Source organism: Sordaria macrospora, chromosome 4 (assembly GCF_033870435.1).
Source record: "Sordaria macrospora chromosome 4, complete sequence".
NCBI classification, from domain to species: domain Eukaryota; kingdom Fungi; phylum Ascomycota; class Sordariomycetes; order Sordariales; family Sordariaceae; genus Sordaria; species Sordaria macrospora.
The window spans coordinates 337,619-360,546 of NC_089374.1; the positions used below are offsets into that span (position 1 = coordinate 337,619).

A 22,928-nucleotide genomic window follows, 5' to 3' on the forward strand; every position below is an offset into this window, starting at 1 on the left:
TTTATTATTGCGCAAAGAAGCCCCGTCATGATGTATCAGAAGACATCTCCAGCGTATTATGTTATCACATCTTCAGCTGCAATACGTTTGCAGTGACCATATAATCGACCTCTCTCAGAGACTCATCTGGAGTTATCTGTAGCCCGGTCTCGCAATCGGCTGTGCCCCGTGTGCTGGAACAGCTGCCTATCTAGTGATCATATATGAACTTGGACCATGAACACCACTTCTATTCTTCTGAGTTTCCCCAGGCTGTGGTGGGTACCACAGGTAACCCCCAAAAACTCGACCACAGCACCATGAACAGGCATGCTGTTCCAGGTTATTAGGCCCTCACGCGAACAATACCACCAGTCGCCACGGCGACGACGATGGTGACCGTCGACTACCATGGACCTTGAGCACCGAGTATATCTCGTCGTTTTGGGTCGCTGTGCAGGCTTCTCACTTCCTCTTTCTACATCATCATTACAACTTCGAATGGTCAAGCTGATCAACCACATCGCTCACTAACCTCACCCTACCACCCCAACACCGCAACCAGCCTCCTTGCTTATTGCATCACCAACATCGCTCAATATCGGCGGAGTTGATCCGACAAGATGTTCAACCGTTTGCTGAGGGCCTTCAGCCCACGCAACAAGAAGTCAAAGAGCCAACCTCTACTTCGGTTCGCCGTGCGGAAAAGCCATGAAGACAACCGTACCGCCAGGAATCGGCTAAGAAAGCGACAAGGGCCGGCACCTACCCCGGCCCCAAGCCCTGCACTCGAAAGAAGCCAAGATGACAGCATTCTCGCCAGCTATCAAACCAGACCTTGGCCTTCAGTCGACATCGACCGCCATGGCGAGGAGCGTTACCCCAGGAGAGACAGCCCACTAGTCGACGCCCTCAGAGGACGGTCGAAATTCTCTCCGCCTCCCAGGACACGAGCACCGACGCCTTACCCGAGTGCTTCAAAGTCACAAAATCTGAAGAGGGAGAAGACGGTACGCTGGGGATCACCTCTCGAAACCCGCCTCGGAACACCGGCTGAAGAGGAGGGAAAGACAAAGACAGAGAGGGACGACTTGACCACTCCAACAAAAGAGCCGGCCACCCGGACAACTCCAAGCAATGGGGATGCGCCGAACGGTCATTCAGCCATGAAAGAGGAGGATGTGAGAGTATCAGCCAACGAAGCCCGACCGTTGCAACCATTGCGCCGAAACAGGCGCTCAAGCATCCCGAGACCAAAGCGTCAAGTCTCGACCCAGGACTCATCAAAGCCCACTGCTTTTGTTGCCGACATGCAAGAGCGTCCATTCAGTTCCTTAATACCACAGGCCATGCCGGCGCCCTTGCGCATCCCGACCAAGCGCCATAGCCTGGCTCAGTCCATGGCCTCATCGGCTACTGTTCCCGTCATCGCTGTAAGTAATCACCGATGATATATCTTGAAAGATCAACCACACTAACATCTTACCTCCAGGCAAAGCCTAAAGACAAGTCTTCCACCACAGATTCCTCCAGGAAGAAGAGGTCGACGACCACAGCACCCAACTACAGCCGTCCGACTAGATCATCTCGGGATTATTCCTTCGAGAATAAGCCCGAGGTGCTCGCCATCAGCTCTCGTTCTTCCCACCAACGCGACATTGTCAGCAAGACCGACGGAAACTCGGTGATGCCAAGGCCAACTTCACATCTGAAGTGCGAGCCAAGACGTCCTGATTTTGCCAATGCCGTAAGGACCCAGACTGCCACCGTTGCATTGGCAAAGTCTTGCACAACTCTGCCATCCGAAGAAGCCGAAGATCTGTGGAATGAGGTTGGTAGCATGGGCAATGGCAACAGTGATGCTCCCAAATCCATGCCCAAATCAAGTACTACTCCGGTTATGAAGACTTACCAGCATGATGTCCCATCTAAGCCTCCAGCGTCCGCAATCCCAGTGTCGCCTTCCAGATCGTCATTCCAGGCGGTCAAGAGCTTTTGGGACGAGCTTAGCACCACTAGCAGTTGCCATGCTGTTGTATCGGGTTCCGGCGGTGGATCTCCAGTTGTTCTTGGTACTTGTAAGACTTCGAAGGTCGCGGAGTTGTCGACGTACACTGTAAACAGTCAGCCCAAGGGACTTGTTGTAGATGTTGGCGGTAGTCGTGGTGTTGCTGGTGCTCCTCCAACCGGCCGTTCTAGAACTCTTGTTGTTCCCGATCACCGTTTCTCCAGGATTACCAAGCCCAGCTCAGCAACCGTCGCTTCCTGCAAGACAGAGAGTGATCTCTCCAAGGCCTCTTCCAGTTCCGGGGCATCGTACCACACAGCCAAAACCCATCTTACTCCCAGCAACGCCGGCAGTTTGGCCCCCAGCGCTACCGGTTCCGTCGCCACTTCCAGCTCGAGGCAAGCTCAGTACACTCCTTCGATCCAGTCCCAGTTATGGAACGACCTCATGGAGTTCTGCACCCCAAACCGAGATCACAAGTCAAAGTCGTCTTTCTCTGCGCCATACTGCGCTTGCGACGACTGCCTCTGGCGAAACGAGAGCGAGATTGATTTGTCCAGCAACGTTGCTCGTATTGGCAGATGCTAGAAGCCAGCTCGAAGGTGGAAGATTGGAGGCCCGAGAAGATGGAATCGTGGGAGCTCGACTCAATCGACCGATGGAACAGAAGAAAGAAGTTGGTCAATAGGGACAGAATTGTTTTGCGCATCGATGCTCGTTGGGGCGGGTAAACGGTTGGAACTTGGGACAATGGTTGGGTCGCTCGGGAAAAGGAAAGCTCCGCTTGTTGATGGATGGGAAGTCGGAAGAAGCCATGGTTTGGTCGAACTGTCTGTATGGAAGAAAAAAAGAAACTGAATGCGACGGACCGAGCGAGTACGAGAGATTGAAGGAAAGAAGGAAGAGATCAGGGAAGGGATCAGTGCATGCGTGCCGGATGGTGGATAACGCAGGTGGGGCAGGGGCAGTCATTCTACAGGAACGGGACATCGGTGGGAAGGACATTAGACCGAAGGAGCTGTAGATAGTACTGAGGCAGCTGCAGTTGAAACAATGCCTTTGCGGTGATGCCCTGCAATCTGTGTCAGTAAGGTACCAAAGTAATTTGAGACGTGATATCCCTTGTCGAATCTCAACAGTCAGTGATTTGGTGACCTTGCTGTGCTGCTTACCCCTAGACATGAATGTCACTCTTTGTGGGAGAAATGGTGTTCACGATGGAGTGAAGCGGCAACTCGCTGACGACTGACTTTGAGAGTGATATGCACTAGACGACGAGTGCTTTTTTCCGTAGTTCTCGGACTACTGTTCCTCTTTGCGTCGCTGCCTTTCTCCAGCTTTCAATGTTATTAGGTCCGTTCCTGATGAGTTCAGGTTGTTGACTGTCTTGTCGAGTCCCTAACCGGTAACAAAAAGTCACAAAAGGTACGGAAGCAAAAAAAAAGAGGAATGGACATGATTCGAACGCAGGACGTGCCTAAAAAACTGGAAAGGAGCAGAAGAGCCTTATTTGCGTAACAGGAAGACGCCAGCTGTCAATCACTAGCTGTCAGACAAACTCTCAGGCCCACTCGCGTCTGGTCCAGGCATACTCGTTACTCTGGATGGCTGGCTGCTGTCACCTCGCAGGTGCCAACAGCTTACTCCCAAGGGGAAGGGGTAGGCCTTTGTCTGACAGACCCCTCGATTCGAGTTGAGCGACGCAGTGCACCACGCCGCTCGACCACAAGCCGACTGAATTTGGTGACAGTCTGGTCCCAACTCTCTACTTATCAACCGAACACCTCAACCTCGGGGATGAAGATCAGATGAGCAGGGCGTCAATGATGCTCCCCAGGAACATGTTTGTACCAGGGATCGTAATTTCTCGATGGTTCTTGGAACTGGTTATCTCACAGCTCAGTGAGACGTGCCTTCTACATGAAGATGCATCTCTGCAACCCCATCTGCAGCTGCTCCTACTTCTCGATAACAGTCCCTGCTTTCCGTCCAAGACCGACACGCAGTTGCACCTTCTCGTGCATCACGTCATGCCTTCGCAATCTTTGGCGAGGGAGGAACGCTGCGGGGTGCTTAACCCATTCACCTCAATCTAAACACGTCCGTACCTAGCTTTTCCACTTTCTGCCTCTTTCAACCATCGCATCTTCCCCCTTCGCCTTCCCCCGATCAGAAATGTTAGCATCTTATCTGAACTCCACATTGAAAAGGCACCTTCAAGATGGATTTCCATCTCATTCAACCTGATTCTCTCCACGACATGGTACTCTCCGACGCTAACCACTTTGTCCATCGGCTTGGCGGCTTGCTAAGAGGGAGGCGCGTACGGATTTCAAGGCATGGTGGGCCACGAACAAGCCAGAGTCATATGCAGACTACCGGTTGGGGGTCTCTATCAAGCCTAACGACGAACTAAAAGAGCTGGACAGACGCTCTTTACACCACCTCCTCGCGGCCAGGTCTGGCCACAGGGATTTCAAGGACTACCACGAGCGCTTCGAGCACGAGGACGCCCTGCTGACATGTTTCTGTGGAAGCTGGAAGAATCCCTTCCATCCCTTTTTCTGCAGGAAGGCATATGCAGTTTCCCCCGTCACGGGCGAAGCGGCTACGCGGGAGAATCTCTCCCTTGCTATTGGAATTTACTGGCAGCGCTTCATCGCTAGGATCCAGACCTCGCACTTCTTTTCGTGGACTTGCACGAGAAAGGCATGGCGCCAGACCCTCTGGCAACAGCACACTGACGGCGGTGGCGCCGCTGACAACCTTACGGGGTTTTTACGGAGTAGAGGGGTGGAGGTTGGCCATGGCCACGACATTGAGAGGGTTACGGTGGACTTGGACAGGCTGGTTCACCGTGCAAGGAGACGGGAGGAGGCCTTGCGGGAGGAGGAGAGCGAGAGTGAGAGCGGAGAGGAGTGATTTTGTCATTTCTTTTATCTTTTCCTTTGTGCTACAGGTTCCGTCATGCACTGGCGGCTCGCCCACTGGGCGATTCGATTACAAGTGTTGGGCCGCGTTTACGCTATGGGCAACACATGATTTACACTGGCAATAGGCCTCGGTTTGCCCTCGGATTAATGGTTTTGGTGGACAGTTAGGGCATTGCTCATAATTTTGTATGCTAGACTCACCGGTGCGGCACGTCTCATGCCCTACGGGAGGCGGAAGTAGACGTTAAAAATAACAACAACAACAACAACAACAACTTTGTCCATCGCCGACATCACCAAGACTACGGCATACATCATCACCGCTTCCACCTGCTGCGTTATCAACCGTTCAGATTGGCATGGTCCATGTGACCTTTTACTAATTGCCGGGTTTGCAAACAGTGTCACAACCTCACCACCTGACGGTAGCCCGACACGCCACACGATAACCGCTCTCGACGGCATCCTACTCGCATCATCGCATTCCCACTCTGTGCAGCCAAGAACCACGATGCATCGGCTTGACGGCTCGATCGGCCGAAAAATTAGGTCTGCCGTAATGGACGAACGGGGCCCAGGTGCGGAGGAGTACACGGCTACAATACAGTACGAGGTCGGCCATGGTTGCGCAAGAAAGCAGCATCCATATGAGCCAGTGGCTAGGAGATGGGCCAGATCCGAGACGGACATCCGAAAATCAGGAACACCTTTGGAAGCACGATCGCAGCGGTCATGGATCAAGCCAAGCAACACACCCATCGGGATGCAACTCTATCAACGAGTGGAATCCCATGTCTGATACATCCAAATACCATCGACCAATCTGCGAGATGATGGCAATGTCGCAATGGGGTTCTCAGTCTTCGTTTCCTTTATTCGCATGCTTGCCCGTTGCCCATCCTCGTAGACCCGGTTACGATGTCTGCGATACTGCTGCGTCCGATGGTGGGAGTCAACACCGAGTGTGGATGGGCTATCTAATTTATCTTCTTTTCTTTTTCTGTGTGGTGTTTCTCCATATCTCCTCAGAACCAAGCGGTTCCGCCCTCGTCGGCTTCAGCAAGATGGATTAGACAGGGGTTTACCGAAACAAGGCGATGAGTGCTGACGGCCCGGGGAAGGCTGATGGAGACTTTTGATCCTCGGCATGATTATTCTGTGGAGGCCGCCTTTCAGAGGGACAATGAGCTCGAAACATGGTTGCAATGGCAAGAGTGAAGAGGTAGATGTCTTCCTTCCGAAGAGTTTTGGACTGGAGATAGACTGTCTTGCCGTGGTTTGACTGGGAAACATGTTTCAACATCCCATGGAACGATGGTGCCATCACGATGCGAACAGGTAACACCCGACGGATGATAACAGCGGATTTGTTAGTGTCATTGGAGGCTATTGACTCAACTGAGACGAACGACCCGATCGAAAATCCGAGACAGCCAATGTACGCTGCAGTGTTACGGGAAGACACTAGATATAAGCAGCTTCGAATTCGATGACATATGAGGGAGCTTCCAACCACTTGACATCTTTCCGCTTGCTGGGCCGATGCACTTTCTCCTCCTGGTACAGTGATTGGTGATCGGAGGGTGTGCTTGAGATGAGCACGTGGGGATGTCGGGGGTGTCGACAGGGGTGGCCCGAAAGGGCAATCAAACCCTTGACTTCGATTTCCATGTGGCAAACAACTTCTGGAAATCCTCGATTTAAGGGTCCAGTGCCCCCTTCCTCCTCATACCTCGCGATCATAATCTCTGGACACCCGTCGGAAGTCAAGCGATTGGTCGGGGGAGAATTATTCTTATACTTAACCCCAATCTTGGAGTGTGAGCTCTAGAGAGGTCCCTTTCGGGCTTCAGTCACATTTTGCGATCTGAGGTGGTAGCGCCTTGGATCTGGATCGATTTTGCCGCCAAACCCAAAAGTATGGAAGCAAGATCGGATATCTTGCTTGCGGTTCCGGTGTTGTGGTGCTAACGTACATGATTAGCTCGTGGCGCCGAGAAGGTGTGCATCGTGCTCGTCGAATCAGATGCGTGAACGCATTCCTGTCAGCTGGTGAAACGGCATCTCGTGGATCTAGAACACTGCGTCGCACGAGTAGAAGCAAGCCAGTAACCATAGTATTACGCTCTCCATGGTGCACTACATGAGTGAGGATTTCTTCGAATGCACATAGCTTTTCACGGATGACCTACAAGGAGTTCGGCCCATTTTGCCCACTGGGCGATTCGATTACAAGTGTTGGGCCGCGTTTACGCTATGGGCAACACATGATCTACACTGGCAATAGGCCTCGGTTTGCCCTCGGATCAATGGTTTTGGTGGACAGTTAGGGCATTGCTCTTAATTTGTATGCTAGACTCACCGGTGCGGCACGTCTCATGCCCTACGGGAGGCGGAAGTAGACGTTAAAAATAACAACAACAACAACAACAACAACAACCTACAAGGAGTTCGACAACCGGCGAGCAGACAGGCAGATCATTACCACTTTGTTGTTAGTTCTCGCCCACCCTGGACACAAAGCACAAGGGTTGTGAGTACCGGCAGGTTGGATCCCAAGCAGATTCGACAACAGCATTATCACTGCACCACTGCATGTGACGCGGCATTTTTCGACCCTTTCCGAGTAGGCAGAAACACCGTGCTCTTCGTTTGATCCACGTGGCTCAGAATGCCCCCTCTAATCGCAGGACGCAGAACGTTAACGACTCGGAAACAAATGTGATGAGCATCTCAAGCCGCCTCACCCTTGTATCCCAGCGCGAAGCAGATGGGTGTTGGCGATGGTATCTGGTTTCAGCGTATCCGTTTGATGCTGTTGGCAGAAGTTTTCCACGAAAACGTCTAGAAAATCAAAGACATCCAAGTTCATGATGGCCTTCTGCCTATTATAAAGAGCGTGGCTTTTGTGAGCGCATCCAACTTGGAGTGCTCATCTCGGACCTCATTGGTCCCTGCATCATAACCGAGCGCCACAAACGATCTGTCACGTTCCTTCCCATCTGGCAGCGAACGGGTGGGATTTTGCTAACACACAACCGGATCTTGGTCCGAGACTTCCCAGAAAGAGCCCTGTCGACGATCAGCACCAACTGTTTCATAGGGACGTGGATCGAGCTTGGACATCCACGCCAACAATCGAATTGCATCACGAGTCGAGGAACCCTGAGGCTAACGACTCGGGCCCGGATGAAGATGACGCCAAGGGGACCAACGAGACAAGTCGAAATCAAGGAGCTCACAAAGGCCATTTGATACTGTTGGATCATTTCTTCAATGATGGAAGCCGACCCCCTGGTTCTGATGGACGACTGAATATTTCCGGTGTACTGTAGGCAAACCTTTTACCCGAGAGACCTAACCTGAATCCGAATCCTACAAAACGTTGGTTGGGGTTGATTTTGCTTAGCCCCATCCATTTCGGTCCTGCCGGATATGACAGTCACTCAAATTTGGCTCATGAAGGCAGTCCATACCACATCAGTGCAGGATCTCCCATGAGCCCGGTACCATGATTTACGGAACGATCTCCGGCTCCAGATATGGTGGAGAAAGCCTCAGCCCGATTAATCTCAAGTGGATCAAAAAGAATGAAAAGTCCAAAAGCTCATAAGTATTGTCATCAAGCCCCCCCCCCCCCGGACCGATAACCTCTCCCCGGACAGCTCTGTTATTGGTATCACCAACATCGGAAAAACAGTTCTTTGTCAACTTGATATCCCTTCATCAACTTGGACTTCCAACATCCAGTCACAAACTAGAATCATCTGACGGCTCAGGGCTACCTCTTGTCAGGCCCCAGCCTTAGACGCCCATCCTCGTCATTATTAGACAAAGAGCACTGTATCGTCGGAACCAACCCGGACCAAACGATTGGGTTGAAACGATGTGGTCGTCAGTATCAAGCAAGGTACCGCACCCATCTGCTACCATCTGCTACCAACTCCAATTTCCCCTTCCCCGTTCTTTATCACCATTGCATCGTGAACCAACATGATGTTGGTGTGATGGCATAGTCAACTCGGGCTTCTTGTTGAGGTATAAATCCAAGGACGAAGCTCTAGATTCGATACTCCCGTTCTACATCAGTCACCAGGACATTCACTGACTCATTATATCCGATATCAACAGTATTCAGCAGCCCATCACATCTTCAAAATGTCGGCCTCTACCGGTTCCACCTTGAACAACGTCCCTCTCTCGGTCATTGTTAAGCCTCCTCCCCACATCCTGGCTGGGAACAGCGTCAAGATTCCAGCCGTGGTTCAATACGGGCCTATGCCCGCCAGCCAGGCTCCCCCCGAGGTCCACGGTCTGCTGCAACTCGTGGACGCAGCTACAGACGCACCCATCAACGATGATCGGTCGCCGATCGCGAAGCAGCAAGGCCATCTCAAAACAGCCGTAACCGTACATGGGGACGGAAATACCTCTTTCTTGATACTCTTCCATGATATCACCTTCCCGAAGTCCGGCACATACAAAATTGCCATTTCTGTTTTGTCGTCCACTGAGGATGAAAATGGAATTCCACAGGCGATTAAGCTAGGCGATGTCAAGACGGGCGTGGTCAATGTTGGGCAAGTGGGTGGCAACGAGACTCATAGTAAGTTTTCACGATCCACATCAGTTCCACTTTCCCATGGAAGAATAGGTACCATCTAGAGTGAAAGAAGGACACTAACACAACAGTTTTTTCTCCAGCGGCCGAGGAGCAAGGCGTTATCAACATGTTGGCAAGCATGGGAGTCAAGGGCGCTAGATAAGGCCGGTTAACGGATGCCTGACCTCCGCTCATAGCGGAGGAGCAATCTCGGTCCTGACAGGACTGGATGCTCACTACCTTCTTTGGGGTGGCTTGGTTTTTTTTCTCCGTCTCGAGCTAGCGTTTGTGTTTTCGGTTGCGAGGGCTGAGGATTTTAGACCAATGGCTTTCACAGGCATGCTTTTGGACTTGGACTTGGATGGCATCCACTGGGGTTTGGAACTTGGGATTTATTTTGTTCTGGGCAATGCCGGCTGGCCGGCTGGATTGACTTTGCGGGGGCAATGGGTATGGGATTCTCTCGTCGTTTTTCTCGGTAGCGTCGTAGACACTCGGTCTCGATGGGATAATAAATCGAAGGTTCAGCACCGTTTGCTTCTTAATCTTACCTGCTGGCCTCATATAAATACTTTCCAAGATCGTGTGTTTGTCTTCCCTTGAAGGTGAGTTGTGCGATACTGGTCGGAGAAGGAAGAAAGAAAAGGAAATCGGGAAAAAGGAAAGTGCCAAGCCTGTAATGTGGAGTAACAGCAGCGCTGCCCAACCAATCAAAATTCGGAAATGGATCCCGACCTCCGGAGGAGCAACAATCACTCAGTACATCACTTTTTCCCACGTAAGGTAATTACACAACATACCCAATGATTTGAAACAACACTCATCTCATCGACGTTTGAAGGTGCCTAGGAATACGTTATATAAAAGTGCCTTCCCTTCGCCAATACAATCAATCCTTAGTCCTGCCGCAAGTGCCAACGCCAACTTCATACATCCGATCTATTCTCCCACCTTGAGTGCGTTTCGTCCACGCGCTTGCAGCTCACATTCCTCCCTCTCTGCCTGAATTCACCTAACGTACCAACCAGTTTTAGTTTCTCCTTCCTTCCTTTTTTCTTAGGTACCTCCCCTTCCGTCCAGCCCCGAAAATGGCTTCCTCCGTCTTCCGTCCTCCGTCCTCGCACCGGAACCGGCCGTCTTCTGTAGGTACACTACCAGACAGAGCGCGCATCTGTGTATGTCCCTGCCCTAAATCTCCGGCTGGCAGGATGGTTTCTTCTCATCACACTGGAACTCCCTCTCCAGGCAACCATCGTCCCGCGCTCGGTTCCAATCCCACCTTTCACCCCCAAACGTCTGTCTGCCAGCCGCCCTTCCTCCTGCGCACTTTCATAGCACTGGGACGCGGAGTTGCGGGTTGACTTCGGGTCGGCGTGAAAGACGATGATCGTGGCCGTCCCATCTGCGAGCCAACGGGAACATCGTCGCTGTCGGGGTCAGGTTGGGACACTCCCTCGTGACGAAAACACTTCATGTCGAAGGCATAGGGTGTCGGTTGACGGCATCGAGACTGGTTGGCTTGTGACTGCATTGCATGATTGTTGTCTTTGTTCTCCTGGGGTTTGGAGATGTGAAGTGGGCCATCCAGCTTCTCACCGAAGTCGAGGATGACACATTCGCTTTCTGTGAGGGAACAAACGGACATGTTGGAGAGCTTGATGAAGGTTAGGTTAGCTTACACGCCATTAGAACGATTTGGAGGTTGATGATGATGGACAACTTACGGGCTTGCGTGGGTTGGTTCTTGATGATGGTTCAGTGATTCACGTCTTGTAGTCACTGTTGCGATAATGATGATAATGGAAAAAGAGAACCCTTACCACCCTTCCCATTGTTACGATCCAATCGTTGAGCCTCATGTATCTAGATAGAATTGACCAATCAGATAGGACCCGTGGTCCCGTAAACTCGGGACCACGGGACGGGGCTGAAGACCAGTATATAAGAAGGCCTCCCGGCCTTTGTTAGTATGGTTCTTCAGTGTCACAGGTTGACATTGGCTATATAGTGTGCATTCCGAGTTCTGCCTTGCAAGCAGAACATCGTCCTATCTTTTGTAGGTTTGGCCGTCTGGACATATGCACCCCAATTTATCACTCAGGTATGCCCTTGGCGTGATACTTGACTACCTCAATCACCGCAAAGTGCTATGCAGGCTTGTTAGCAGAGCAATACTGCTGGATCGTCTTCTGCTTCACCCGACGCATCCCCATCGTAGCGCTTAGCATTCTGATTTCTAGCACCGGATGAGATCACGATAAAACAAGATGTAAAGTTGGTTAAGCGATATATGTTGATAGCAATAACTACACAAGTACCGATATGCAAATAACAATAACTATTGCCGTCCTATTCCATCCGCTTGTTCGCCCAAGTGAGATACCAGGTAAGATTGGGCGCCCTCCAACGCTCAACCCACCGTGACATCTACCATAATCGTATTCTCGTAACTCCTTTTATATCCGCTCGATAACAAAAATGCCCATAAGAAATATCAAAGTGTATAAAATAATAAAAGGTCTCTTCCACAACTCCGACCATGCTCTCGACAAAAAGATGCCACCTTTGATCTTGTACAGACCTGCTCACTTCCTCCATTCTTCAACATACTTAGAGAGTAGTAAGATACTTGATAACCTTCTCCCTTTCCTCAACAGGCATAACGCTCAGCACATCACGGACACCCTTCCAGGCGGCGTCATCGGATCCCCTAGAAGCGGTGCGGATAAGGTCGCGCATCTCCGAGGTGATCTGCTCAGCCTTGAGGGCATCAATCTTGGTGCCGACCTCGTGGCGGTTCTCCTCGTACCAGACGGCAACCTCACGGTCAGCAGTATCGAACTGCTCAATGCCGCTCCAGGCCTGAAGAAGCTGCAAGTGGCGAGCGCGCTCCTTGGTCGAGTTAGCAGTGAGAGCCTTGCTGAGGGCACCGCCGGGGGTAGTGGCGGAGATGATACGACGGAGGATGTACTCCTCGTTGAGTCTTCTGCGCACACGCCAGTAAAAGAAGCGGCGGGCGTTCTTCCACTCAAGGATCTCGCGAATGACACCCTTGGCCTTCATGCGACCAGCACGATCGTGGAGATCAGCGAACTGCAAGCTGATCTGAGCATAAACGGGCAGAAGCTGCTGCTCGCGCTCAGTCATCTTCTTCTTGATCGCATCAGACTCCTCCTTGGGGAGGTTAGCGTCGGTGCTCTGCCTCTTGAGTTCGGCATAAACGGGGTCGAGACGGGCCATGGTCTCAAGCTGCTTGTCCTTGCGATACTTGATACCAATGATACCTTCAGGCTCGAGAACACCACCGCGAGCATCAACATCAGCATACATCTCCATGGCGACAGGGTTGATGGTGGGATCGACGACGACCCACGAACCACCACGAAGCTCGCCGAAGGGAGGAATGTAGATGAAGACGGGCTGCTCGAACTTGACGAGGGCGTCGACGATGAAGGAGCCGTACTTGAGAACCTCGTTGTACATGTCGCGCTGACCACCAGAGAAACCACGCCAGTTGGCGAGGATCATGAGCGGAAGCTGCTCGCCGTTGTTGAAATCGTTAATGGCCTGGGCCGTCTTGAAGGCAGAGTTGGGGTACCAGACACCACCAGCCTCGTTAGCAACCTGCTCGATCGAGTCAGGGTTAGCGGGGTCGGCAGGAGTGATGTTCTCAACAGAGCGGGTCTCGACAGCGATAACACCCATGGGAATACCGCCGAGGCGAGCGCGACCGACGACGACAGTGCGGGCCCATCCGCCGAGAGTCTCGACGAAGGAGTCCTTGTCAAAAAGACCAGGCTGGAAGCCATTCTCGTCCTCCCTGCCGCCAATCATCCACCTGACGTCGTAAGGCTGCTTCTGGGGCGGGGTGTAGACAATGTCACGATCCCAAGTGTCAACGCTGATGCTGATAGGCACGGGGTTGTTGCGCTTGTCAGGAACGAACGACATCCACTCGACGATCTTGGAGACACCAGCGAAGTCATCGTTGGCAGTCAAGTGAGAGACACCGTTGCGGTACATGATCTGAGTGCCACCAAGCTGCAGGTTGGAGGTGTAGACCTCGCGACCCAAGAGGTTGTTGAGGGCAGGGGCACCAGTGAGAATGATGGGCTGGCCCTCAATCTGGACAGCACGCTGACCAAGACGCACAAGGTAAGCACCGATACCAACGGAGCGGCAGGTGACGAGCGTGCAAGTGAAGATGTCGTTGTAGGCCCTGCTGGTAGCACCGGCAATGAGACCAGAGCCACGCAAGCACTCAACACCAAGACCATCCTCAGCACCGACGATCGTGACAATCCTGTGGCGCTTCTCATCGCCTTCAGTGATCTCCTCGGTGATAACGCTGTTCTCGAAGCGCTTCTTGGCCGCATCGTCAAGGTAGAGGTACTCGAAGCCAGCCTCAGGCTTGCTGGCGTCCTTCCAGGCAACGTTGAAGTGAGGCATAAGCTCGGTGGCAAGACCCAAGCGGGCACCCGAGTTGGCGGACAGGTAGATGCGAGGAATGCCCAGCTTACGGGCAAGCTCAGTGCACTTGTAGAAGAAGTTGTCCTCCTTGGGACCGAAAGAGCCAATGTTGAAGGTGATGTCGTTGGCAACAACAATGAACTTGCGACCGCTAGGGTACTCGGGGGTTCTAGCACGGATGAGCCAGCCGACCATGCCGCAAGTGTTGGTACCAGGCTCACGGGAGACCTCGGTCAAGTTGTCGTGGTCATCGAGCACAAGCTCGCCGAATTCGATACACTCGCCAACAGGGGGCTGCTTCTCGGCAAGAGCGGGGTTCTTTTGGACAGCCTTGGCCCAGCTGTTCTGGATGGCCTGACGGAAGAGCTCAGGGAAGTCATAGACGTACTGAGTGCCCATGAGATGAGCCTTGTAACGCTTAGGCTGGAGCCAGTTCTTGGTGGGGTAAGGAGTGTTGACCGGCAGCAAGTGCATGGAGCCAATCTTGGTGGTGCCACCGATGGAGTGGAACACCCACTCGCCCTTCTCGGACTTGCGCTCGGCGTAAAGCTCGACCTGGATGACATATCCGGAGGTGTTGGTGATGATGACACGCAGGGGATAAGGCATGCCAGTGTTAGGGTCGGTGCAGATGATGCGAATCTCGACCTGGGCAACACGGAGGCGCCAGCCACGAGGGCCGAAGCGGTCAAGGAAGCCCTGGAGAGAGTGCTCAACCTCCTCAGGCTGAAGCTGGAAGACCGGGGTGAAGTTCAAGAACATGTGGTTGAGATCGGAGTTGTTATTACCGATGATCTCAAGAGCATCGAAAATGTCGTTGATGACACGATCGGCCTCAGAGATGAGGTACTCGGCAGTAGGAATCTCATCCCTCAGACGGCCGGGACGAATGACAGCGCGAGTGAAGTAGCGCTTGTCAGTCTCGACACCCTTGCCAATCGCCTCGTACACATGAATGTTCTTGTTCTCAGTGAAGACAGGCTTGATCTTGAACTTGGAGAGACGTCCGAGCTCGAGCTGGAACGCAAGAGCTGGCTCGCTGTGACGGATGCTATCGTCCTCAACGTACTCGGGGCCACGGAAGGTGAAGTAACCAGGGTATGAGCCATCGTTGCGACCACAGACAAACGTGATGCGACGGACCCGACGGGCAACCAAATCTTCCCTGTGCTGTTGGACAAGAGGAAGAATCTCCTTAAGAATCTCCTCATCGCTGCGACCCTCGGCGTCGCGAACGGCAACATTGACGACGGCGGAAAGCTCGTCAAAGGTCTCCAGGCGCTGGAGAGCAGGTCTGCGCTTCTCGTTGAGATCAGGGATCACGCTGCTCTTCTTGCGGGCACCGAGAACAGGGAGCTTCTCAAGAGCCCTGCTGAGGAGCTCATCCGCATCATCCAAGAATTTGCAGGGAATGATCACGCCCTTGCGGGTTGGCTCATCCTGAGTCTTGTGGGAGAGGTAAGACATATCGCTGATGGAGCTGATGCGCTTGAAGGAACTCTCCACAGGGGTGCCCGGGGTGGAGGGAGCGGCGGACAGGATAGGCAGGCCAAACTCAGAGTGGCCAAGCTTGCGCAGGGAGAAGTCCCAGGACAAGAACGAAGGAGAATCAGTATCGTCGGCGTGGTACTCAATCTTCTTGAGGACGTAAGCACGGTAAGCGCGGCGAACATAGACCTCAAGGGCAGCGAGGGACACCCAAGGATCCTCATGGGCGAAGAAGAGGGTCAGGACATCGAAGACGGTGTACTTGGAGTCCACAACCTCCTTGATGATGTCCAAGCTGGGCTCACGGTGATCCCAGCCAGTCTCACCGTAGCGAGACTCGACAACAGAGGAGCGAAGAATGTGCTCCATCTGAGCGGTTCTCTCCTCGAGAGAGGGCAGGGCGCACTGGATCAAGATCTCGCGGGCCTTGAGGGAGACCTTGGCAGTCTGACGAGACTCGAGCTCGGCAAGCTTGCGAAGGACGGGGCGAAGGTACTTGCTGACATTGCCGACATTAGGCTTGTTGGGGCGGTACTCGTCCAGAATGGCGAGAATGAGCGAGTTCTTGGCGGCAACTCTGCTATGGGAGAGAACGGTCTGGGTGACCTTCTTGATGTCCTCCTTGTTCTCGTCACGCAGCTTGAGGATGACCTCCTCGTCCTGCAGACGACGGCCGGAGAAGAGGCGCTCGACCTCGACGTAAGAAGTAAGGAGATCACGGATGACATTGAGCTCATGGACCTTCTGGCCCTCGGAGTACTGGTCGATGACAGTAGTGAGAGGCGCGAGAGTGGTCTTCAGCAACTCAGCGTCAGACTTGGAGACGAGGTTCTCGTCCAGGAACTTCTGGAAGACCTTGCTGAGATTGCGGGCAGGGAACTCGGCGGAGCGCGAAGAAGCCTTCTCGAGGACCTGAGTGAGCTGGGCATCGAGCTTCTGGGGCATGCGAGCATGAAGGGCCGAGAACTGAGCGGTGAACTCGCTGTAGGGGAGCTTGGGATCACGAAGAACCTCAACCAGGTCCTTCAGTGTCTGCTGCATGATGATCTGGTTATCGTAACCCATGAGGATGTTCTGGAGAGTGTCATAGAGAAGACGGAACTTCTGAGCGGGCTTCTGACCCACGATAACAGGAGCACCGAACTCGGGAAGCTGGCCGAGGAAAGGCTGAGCCTGCTTGACACGGCTAGGATCATCGAGAGCAAGGATACCGAGGATGTCACCGGCCTCGAGGGTAGCTCCGGGCTGCTTGATGAGCTGAACGATACCGTCCTCCTGGGCAATCAGAGGCATATACATCTTCATGACCTCAACCTCAGCGAAGGTCTGACCGGCGCTGACGTGCTCGCCGTTCTCGACGGTGTACTTGACGAGCTTACCGGGAGAGGGGGTGCGCAACTGAGTGGGATCGTTCTCCTGCTCGAGCAGACAGGTCTTGCTATCGACCGACATGCGGGTAGCAGCAACCTCTTCCTTCCAGTAGACGTTGTGACTGCGACCGTTGAGAAGGATGAGGAGTCCACCGTCGCTCAGAGCACGGACGCCGACGGTGCACTTGGAGCCGTTGATGAAGAGATGGTAGCTATCAGCGCTCGACCTGGTGACAGTGAACTTGTAGCGGTAACCCTCGTAAATGAAGTCAACGGGGAAGACAGTCCTGAGAATATCCTTGGAGGGGACCTGACCCTTCTCGAGACCGGCACGGTACTCGGCCATGCAGGCTTCACTGGCAATGTGGGCCTTGGTGACGGCACCGCAAACGACGGCCAGGATGGGATCGGGACGCTCAGCAGTGAGCTTGTTGGAGATGAGCTCATCGAGCCAGCCGGTAGTGATGGTGTTGTCCTCGAAAGCCTCAGTCTCCAAAAGCTTGATGAGGTATTCGACGGTGGTACGGAAGTCACCGCGAATGCTCAATTCCTTGAGGGCGACAACCATGTGCTTGCGCGAAGCGGCACGGTTCTCACCATAAGCGAAAATGTGACCGAACTGGGAGTCGGAGAAACTGTGAATACCACCGGCGGAACCGACGGAGAAGTAACCCCAGACGTTGGAGCTCGAACGGAAGTTGAGATCGTGCAACACACCGTTGGAGGGCTTGAAGCCCTCACCAGGATCCTCAGAGGTGATACGGCAGGCAGTGGTATGGCCCTTGGGGGTGGGCCTGCGCTGGGTCTTTTCAGACTCGGGGTTCTTGAACTCGAAGTCGATCTCGGTGGCGGTCTTGGGGTCGACTCCGTAGAGAAGTCTGATGTCGCGGATGCGGTGGAGGGGAATACCCATGGCAACCTGGAGCTGAGCAGCCGGAAGGTTGACACCACTGACCATTTCCGTGGTAGGATGCTCGACCTGCAGACGGGGGTTCAACTCAAGGAAGTAGAACTTGTCATCGGCGTGAGAGTAGAGGTACTCGACGGTACCGGCCGAGACGTAACCGACGAGACGACCAAGACGGACAGCAGCATCCTCCATGGCCTTAAAGGTAGTGGGCTTGGCGATGGTTACGGGGGCCTCTTCGATAATCTTCTGGTGTCTGCGCTGAACAGAGCAATCTCTGCCGAAGAGCGAGATGTTGTTGCCATACTGATCGGCAAGAAGCTGGACCTCCAAATGCCTGGCGCTGTCGGCGAGCTTCATGATGAAGATGGGCGAGCCGGGAATTTCGCTAGCGGCAGCATTGTAAAGCGACTCGAAGTTGTCCTCGCTGAGGACCTTGCGGATACCCTTGCCACCACCACCCTCGGAGGCCTTGATCATTACTGGGAAACCAATCTCCCTGGCCTTCTCGAGACCCTCCTGCCACGAGTTGACACAGCCCTTGAGGTAAATGTCATCGGGAACCGTAACAATGCCGTTGTCGTCGACCGTGACCTCGTTGACACCGGTACCAGACCAAGGGATACAAGGAACGTCGGCGTGCTGGGCGACAATCGTCGAGGAAATCTTGTCACCGAGAGAGCGCATGGCAGAACCCGGGGGACCGATGAAGACGATCTTCTTGGGGGAAGCCGCAAGGGACTCGGGAAGCTTGGGGTTCTCGGAGGCGTGGCCCCTATTCGCAGTCAGTATCATCCCATCAACGCCAGAAGCACGACTCTCTTCTACTCACCAACCAGCCCACACAGCGTGGACATCCATACGCTCGGCAATATCAACGATAAGCTCGACATTGGCGTAGTTGTGGTTATTTGTGCCGCCGGGGACTTCGACGTAGTGATCAGCCATCCTGATGTAGTCGGCATTGGCCTGCAAATCTTCGGGGGTGGCCATAACGGTGAACTTGATGGCGCGCTCGTCGCCGAATGTCTCGTAGGCCCATTTCCTTACTGAGCGGATCTCCTTGACGGCAGCAATACCGTTGTTGGCAATAAGGACCTAGAGAACAGATAGACGTCAGCAAATTGTGTGTTGGACTGCCGGAAGAGCAAAGAAACGTACGTTGGTAATGACAGTGTGGCCGTCGTGGGAAGCCACAAAATCCTTGACCTTGGAGGGAGGGGCATTTTCAAGCCTGTTACCGCCAATGAAATGGGGGGCCAGGTTGTGCTTCGCGGCGTACGAAGCCTTGACGACGGCGTCGCTGCTGGTCGTGTCCGCCATTTTGTCTGTAAATATGTGGCGTTTCGTCGAGTCGAAGGAGTCGTCGATGCGGATCGAATGCGGTGTGGAGGAAGCCGCTCTCGATTTTACACTCGGTCGCCGTAAATTTCCCGAAACAGCCGAATTCAAGTATCGGTCAGTGGATTGTCTCGGTTCTTCAGCTCAGTTCAGCTAGCAAATTGCCTGCAAAAGAGTGTGCTGCTGTCAGTTTCCAGCTCCTCGGAAAAACAATGGTCGTCAGGTATGCTGGTTGGATGTCGTGAGGGAAGGGAGGGAAGCTGGTGGTGATTAAAGTTTATGGTAGTGGAAAGAAGAAGATGGAGGGTTGGTGGGTGCGATGGTCGCATCAACTTTTGTTGGTTTTGGGTTTGGGATTGGGGTAGGGCGAGTCGAATTGTGACGAGACCAGGCACGAGCAGGAGGGGAGACACTGGGAACCGGGGCAGTGATGGGCCATGTACCAAGTGAAGGGGCGCCGCTTGCAGGTCTGCAGTGGATTGGGGTGGAGGGCATGCAAACTCACCGAGTCAAGTTGTCGTGGAGAAGTGGAAAGTGGTTGGAAAATTACGAAACAAGTCGCACGGGATATCTCTGCAGGGATGTAGGGGGAAGTGCGTGTCGTGCGATTGCTCGATCAATTTCGACGTCAACAATAAACAATGAAAGTCGACTTTGCGCAAGCTCTGTTTTTCGACTTTTCGGTCTTAGCGAGCAAGGTGCAGCAAGAAAAGATCTTGAGCTAGGATGGAGGGATGCTGGCTGGAGGAGGGAGGATTGCCGCAAACGCGATTGCCTTGGTCAGAAGGTCTTGGTGGGAGATACGGTGGGAGGAAGGAGGAGGAAGACGACGCGGAGGGACGGCGAGATTCCTGAAGCAATAATGGACGAGGACGGCAAGACCAGACCACAAGACCAGAAGGATGATTGAGGGAAGGAACGAAGACGGGAGGGCAGCAACCTGGAAGGAAGGAGGGGACCGGAAGAGGGCACGGGAACCTTAAGATACTCGGAGGTGAAGGGGCAAGAGCGAGCGGACGCCGTGAAAGATTCGTCGTAATGCCGGGGTATTGCATCCGAACTTTCGAAACGAGACCGCAAGGTTCTAGGAAGACGATACATTGGGCGACATCGAGACACAACTTTACGGGTTTGATGGGAAATCGGAGCCACAAGTGGGGCAGTCGGGTACAGGTACTTCCCACTCGAACCTCAACTCCAAAACAATAAAATGGCCCCCCCACAACGGAAGACAACGATGAACTCGGACAACAAGTTAGCCCGTCTCGTTCAAAAATGCATAAATACCTGAAAGCGACGCCATGTTCATTGATTAAGTGCACGTGAGATGTCAGTTCATACTTTATCTTTTTTGTTCCTTTGATGCTTAAGCTTTCTGATGTCCTGTCCAATGTGACATCTCAACCCCGCCAAATGGTATCGCTATGGAGGTCAATCTTGCCATCCGCTCCCGCCTATCGAAGGCGGTGAAAGGCATCAAGGTGGGATTCGCCCTTCAAATTCGGCAAGATCTGGGAACCTTTGGGGTTCGTCAATTGGAGAAGCCAGGGGCAAGTGCCAAGCCCTGTCACCAAAAAGGGCGGAAGTGAGGGGTGGATTTAGCCAAGCAATGCCATTTGTGGGTCCCCTTTGAGAACTGTTGGCCACGATCCAATCACAGAAGGAGATTCTCATTGAGACGGGATCGTTGGGGAAGGTCCATTGCTCCAATCACAATGCCAGGAACCGAACCGACTGCCCAACCACACTCTTGACAATCGTCAGCTTCGTACACCGAATACACGACGTTCTTACAGCGATATGCTGTGTCCACAAGTCCTCATGGCAATTCATTCAATCGACATCTTCTCCCATATTGGACCAAAGACATTTTGTTGCTCAAACTGTTCCAAGAATCCCCGTTGTCTCACGAGCCACGGCCCAAGTCCGGATGCAGTCATTACCACGCCGCATACGGACGTGTTTTGGAGCAACCATGACATATGTGGCCCGTCTTCTTTTTTACATCATTAAATCCCCTTCTTCTGTCGTCCTTTCTTCTAGTTTCAGTCTTCGATCATAGCGGCATGATTTCCCGCCTGTTTGTTATCTCGCACCTCATCGCAGCTCGGATGGTATCTCCGTCACAACCATTACGTTGAAGCTATCTCAGGCTTCCCAGCCCGGCCTCTAGCCAACATTTAGTTCCCTTTCTCAGGTCTCATTCCAACCACGGATTCAGTAACAACAACCGAATCTGGGGTCAGTGGATCTTTGACTTCCCAGCTCATCTTTACCATCTACACTAGCTTGTCCGCGGGGTTCCGGCATCCGAATGGCCGGCCGGCGCTGGGAGCTGACGTCTGGTGCGACATGGACGCATGTAACCTCCGTCCAATACCCTGGTGGAACGTGGGGCAACTGGAAAGACAATGACTTGAAGATGCCAACACAAGGACAACATCGGCGATGGCAGCCATCCAAAACGAACATTGGCGGCTGACTGAACGATAAGCTCGTCATCCCCATGAGGCTGACCGAGGCTCTTACATACGGCTCACAAAGGTCAAATGTCCGATGATGAAAAGGCACCGAAAGTCACATAGTGTAGACTTCACAGCGCGGCGCCGCATCAAAGCACCGATGGCACTAACAGCCGGGCCGTCAGGGTGCACCACCACCACTTCCAAAGTGGCGTCGGGTGGGTCACACCGTAACGGCATGTATGAAAATTACGATGAGATCTCCGGTACGTACCCCCAGATTTGTTGGGTTCGCAAAACCTCCTACGGAAACCCCCCGACAAGGCCGAACCTCCGTCCGTGAGAAGGAGGGTTGAACACGGCATTGAATCGAGCCTTGCCCTGAAAAGTGAAAACAACCCAAACATCATCAATGGAGGGGTTGAACCGGCCAAGGATGTCCGCTGCCGGGTTTCAGCGCCTTTTCAGGGGATCGGCACAGCAGCAAACGAAAATGTTAGTGCTGGTGCTGGGCCCCGCAGATCCCCAACATGTTGTCCGCGCCCGCGGGAACAGCACCCTTAATTCGCCCTAACAAGTCTGCTTTTGCTGCCTTAAAATCAACCCTTTGGCCCGAGCGCATTTTTGCTTCTTTTGTTGACGGCGAAGAGATCAATTTTTCCTTGATATCGAAACGGTTCTGACTCGCCAAAATTAGGACTTGACAACTCACTATATTGGACCCCCACAGCCATGCGAAGCTCCTCCGCAAAAGGGGGCGGCTTTTGCTCGATTTGCGGCTTTCTTTCTGATCGGTGAACCGTGCGCAATGCCAAAAATGCCATGCGCCAGGGGCTTTCAGGCGCGATATCCTCGTCGACTGTGCAGCATAGCCGACGGTTTCCTGATCCGGGGATATCATTAAACCCCGCAGAATCCGAGCAGGAGACGAGCAGTGTTTTCACAAGGCCTCGAGACGTGAGCAAAATGCTCATTATCCTCCGAGGTCGATGTTCACTTGACGGTTGTGCTTCGGTACTTGCCAAATTGCCTCAACAACCAGGCTGCTGGCAACATCCGAAGAAGATAACATATCCGTGCAACAACTACATCGGCGGCTTTTCTGAGATTCGTGCACCTAACAAAATGCCCAAACACACTGTGCATGGAAGACCCCATGTCGGGCCGCCCCGTCATTCCATCCCTTGCATATTTGTATCTTTTGCTGCCATCGTGCTCTCTTACACGGGGCAACGAGAATCTCTCATTATGACCCGCTGAGGTCTCGGTAAGCTTGGAGCTTCTCGTCAATCTTCGTCACAGACAACGAATGCTCCAAAACAACGATCATCAACCAAGAACTGGAAGACATCAATCAAAGCCCCCAA

At 53.1% G+C, this 22,928-nt stretch overlaps 3 protein-coding genes across 3 annotated transcripts; 2 read left to right on the plus strand and 1 right to left on the minus strand.

The window, feature by feature from the left end:
* Window positions 1–602: 602 nt before the first annotated feature.
* Window positions 603–2,575, plus strand: SMAC4_09736 (uncharacterized protein; the record flags this gene model as incomplete). Its single annotated transcript, XM_003342910.1, has 3 exons — window positions 603–1,412; window positions 1,472–1,639; window positions 1,694–2,575. The coding sequence occupies 3 exons, from the start codon at window positions 603–605 to the stop codon at window positions 2,573–2,575; spliced, it is 1,860 nt and encodes a 619-aa protein (XP_003342958.1).
* Window positions 2,576–8,556: 5,981 nt separating this feature from the next.
* On the plus strand, window positions 8,557–10,364 carry SMAC4_09568 (uncharacterized protein). Its single transcript, XM_003343974.2, has 3 exons — window positions 8,557–8,830; window positions 9,052–9,526; window positions 9,625–10,364. The coding sequence occupies exons 1-3, from the start codon at window positions 8,807–8,809 to the stop codon at window positions 9,684–9,686; spliced, it is 561 nt and encodes a 186-aa protein (XP_003344022.2). The 5' UTR covers window positions 8,557–8,806; the 3' UTR covers window positions 9,687–10,364.
* A 1,769-nt stretch (window positions 10,365–12,133) lies between these two features.
* Window positions 12,134–19,470, minus strand: SMAC4_09567 (uncharacterized protein; the record flags this gene model as incomplete). Its single annotated transcript, XM_066090975.1, has 3 exons — window positions 18,920–19,470; window positions 18,591–18,856; window positions 12,134–18,533 (listed from the first exon to the last, which is right to left on the minus strand). The coding sequence occupies exons 1-3, from the start codon at window positions 19,079–19,081 to the stop codon at window positions 12,134–12,136; spliced, it is 6,828 nt and encodes a 2,275-aa protein (XP_065946711.1). The 5' UTR covers window positions 19,082–19,470.
* Between the last annotated feature and the right edge of the window lie 3,458 nt (window positions 19,471–22,928).

What these genes read in the sequence shown, in the direction of transcription:
- SMAC4_09568 (XM_003343974.2), top strand. Translation starts at nt 8,807, where the DNA reads ATGTGGTCGTCAGTATCAAGCAAG. An exon ending in GGTCGTCAGTATCAAGCAAG is followed by an intron (nt 8,831 to 9,051) that starts GTACCGCACCCA and finishes CGATATCAACAG; the next exon opens with TATTCAGCAGCCCATCACAT. An exon ending in GGGTGGCAACGAGACTCATA is followed by an intron (nt 9,527 to 9,624) that starts GTAAGTTTTCAC and finishes TTTTTTCTCCAG; the next exon opens with CGGCCGAGGAGCAAGGCGTT.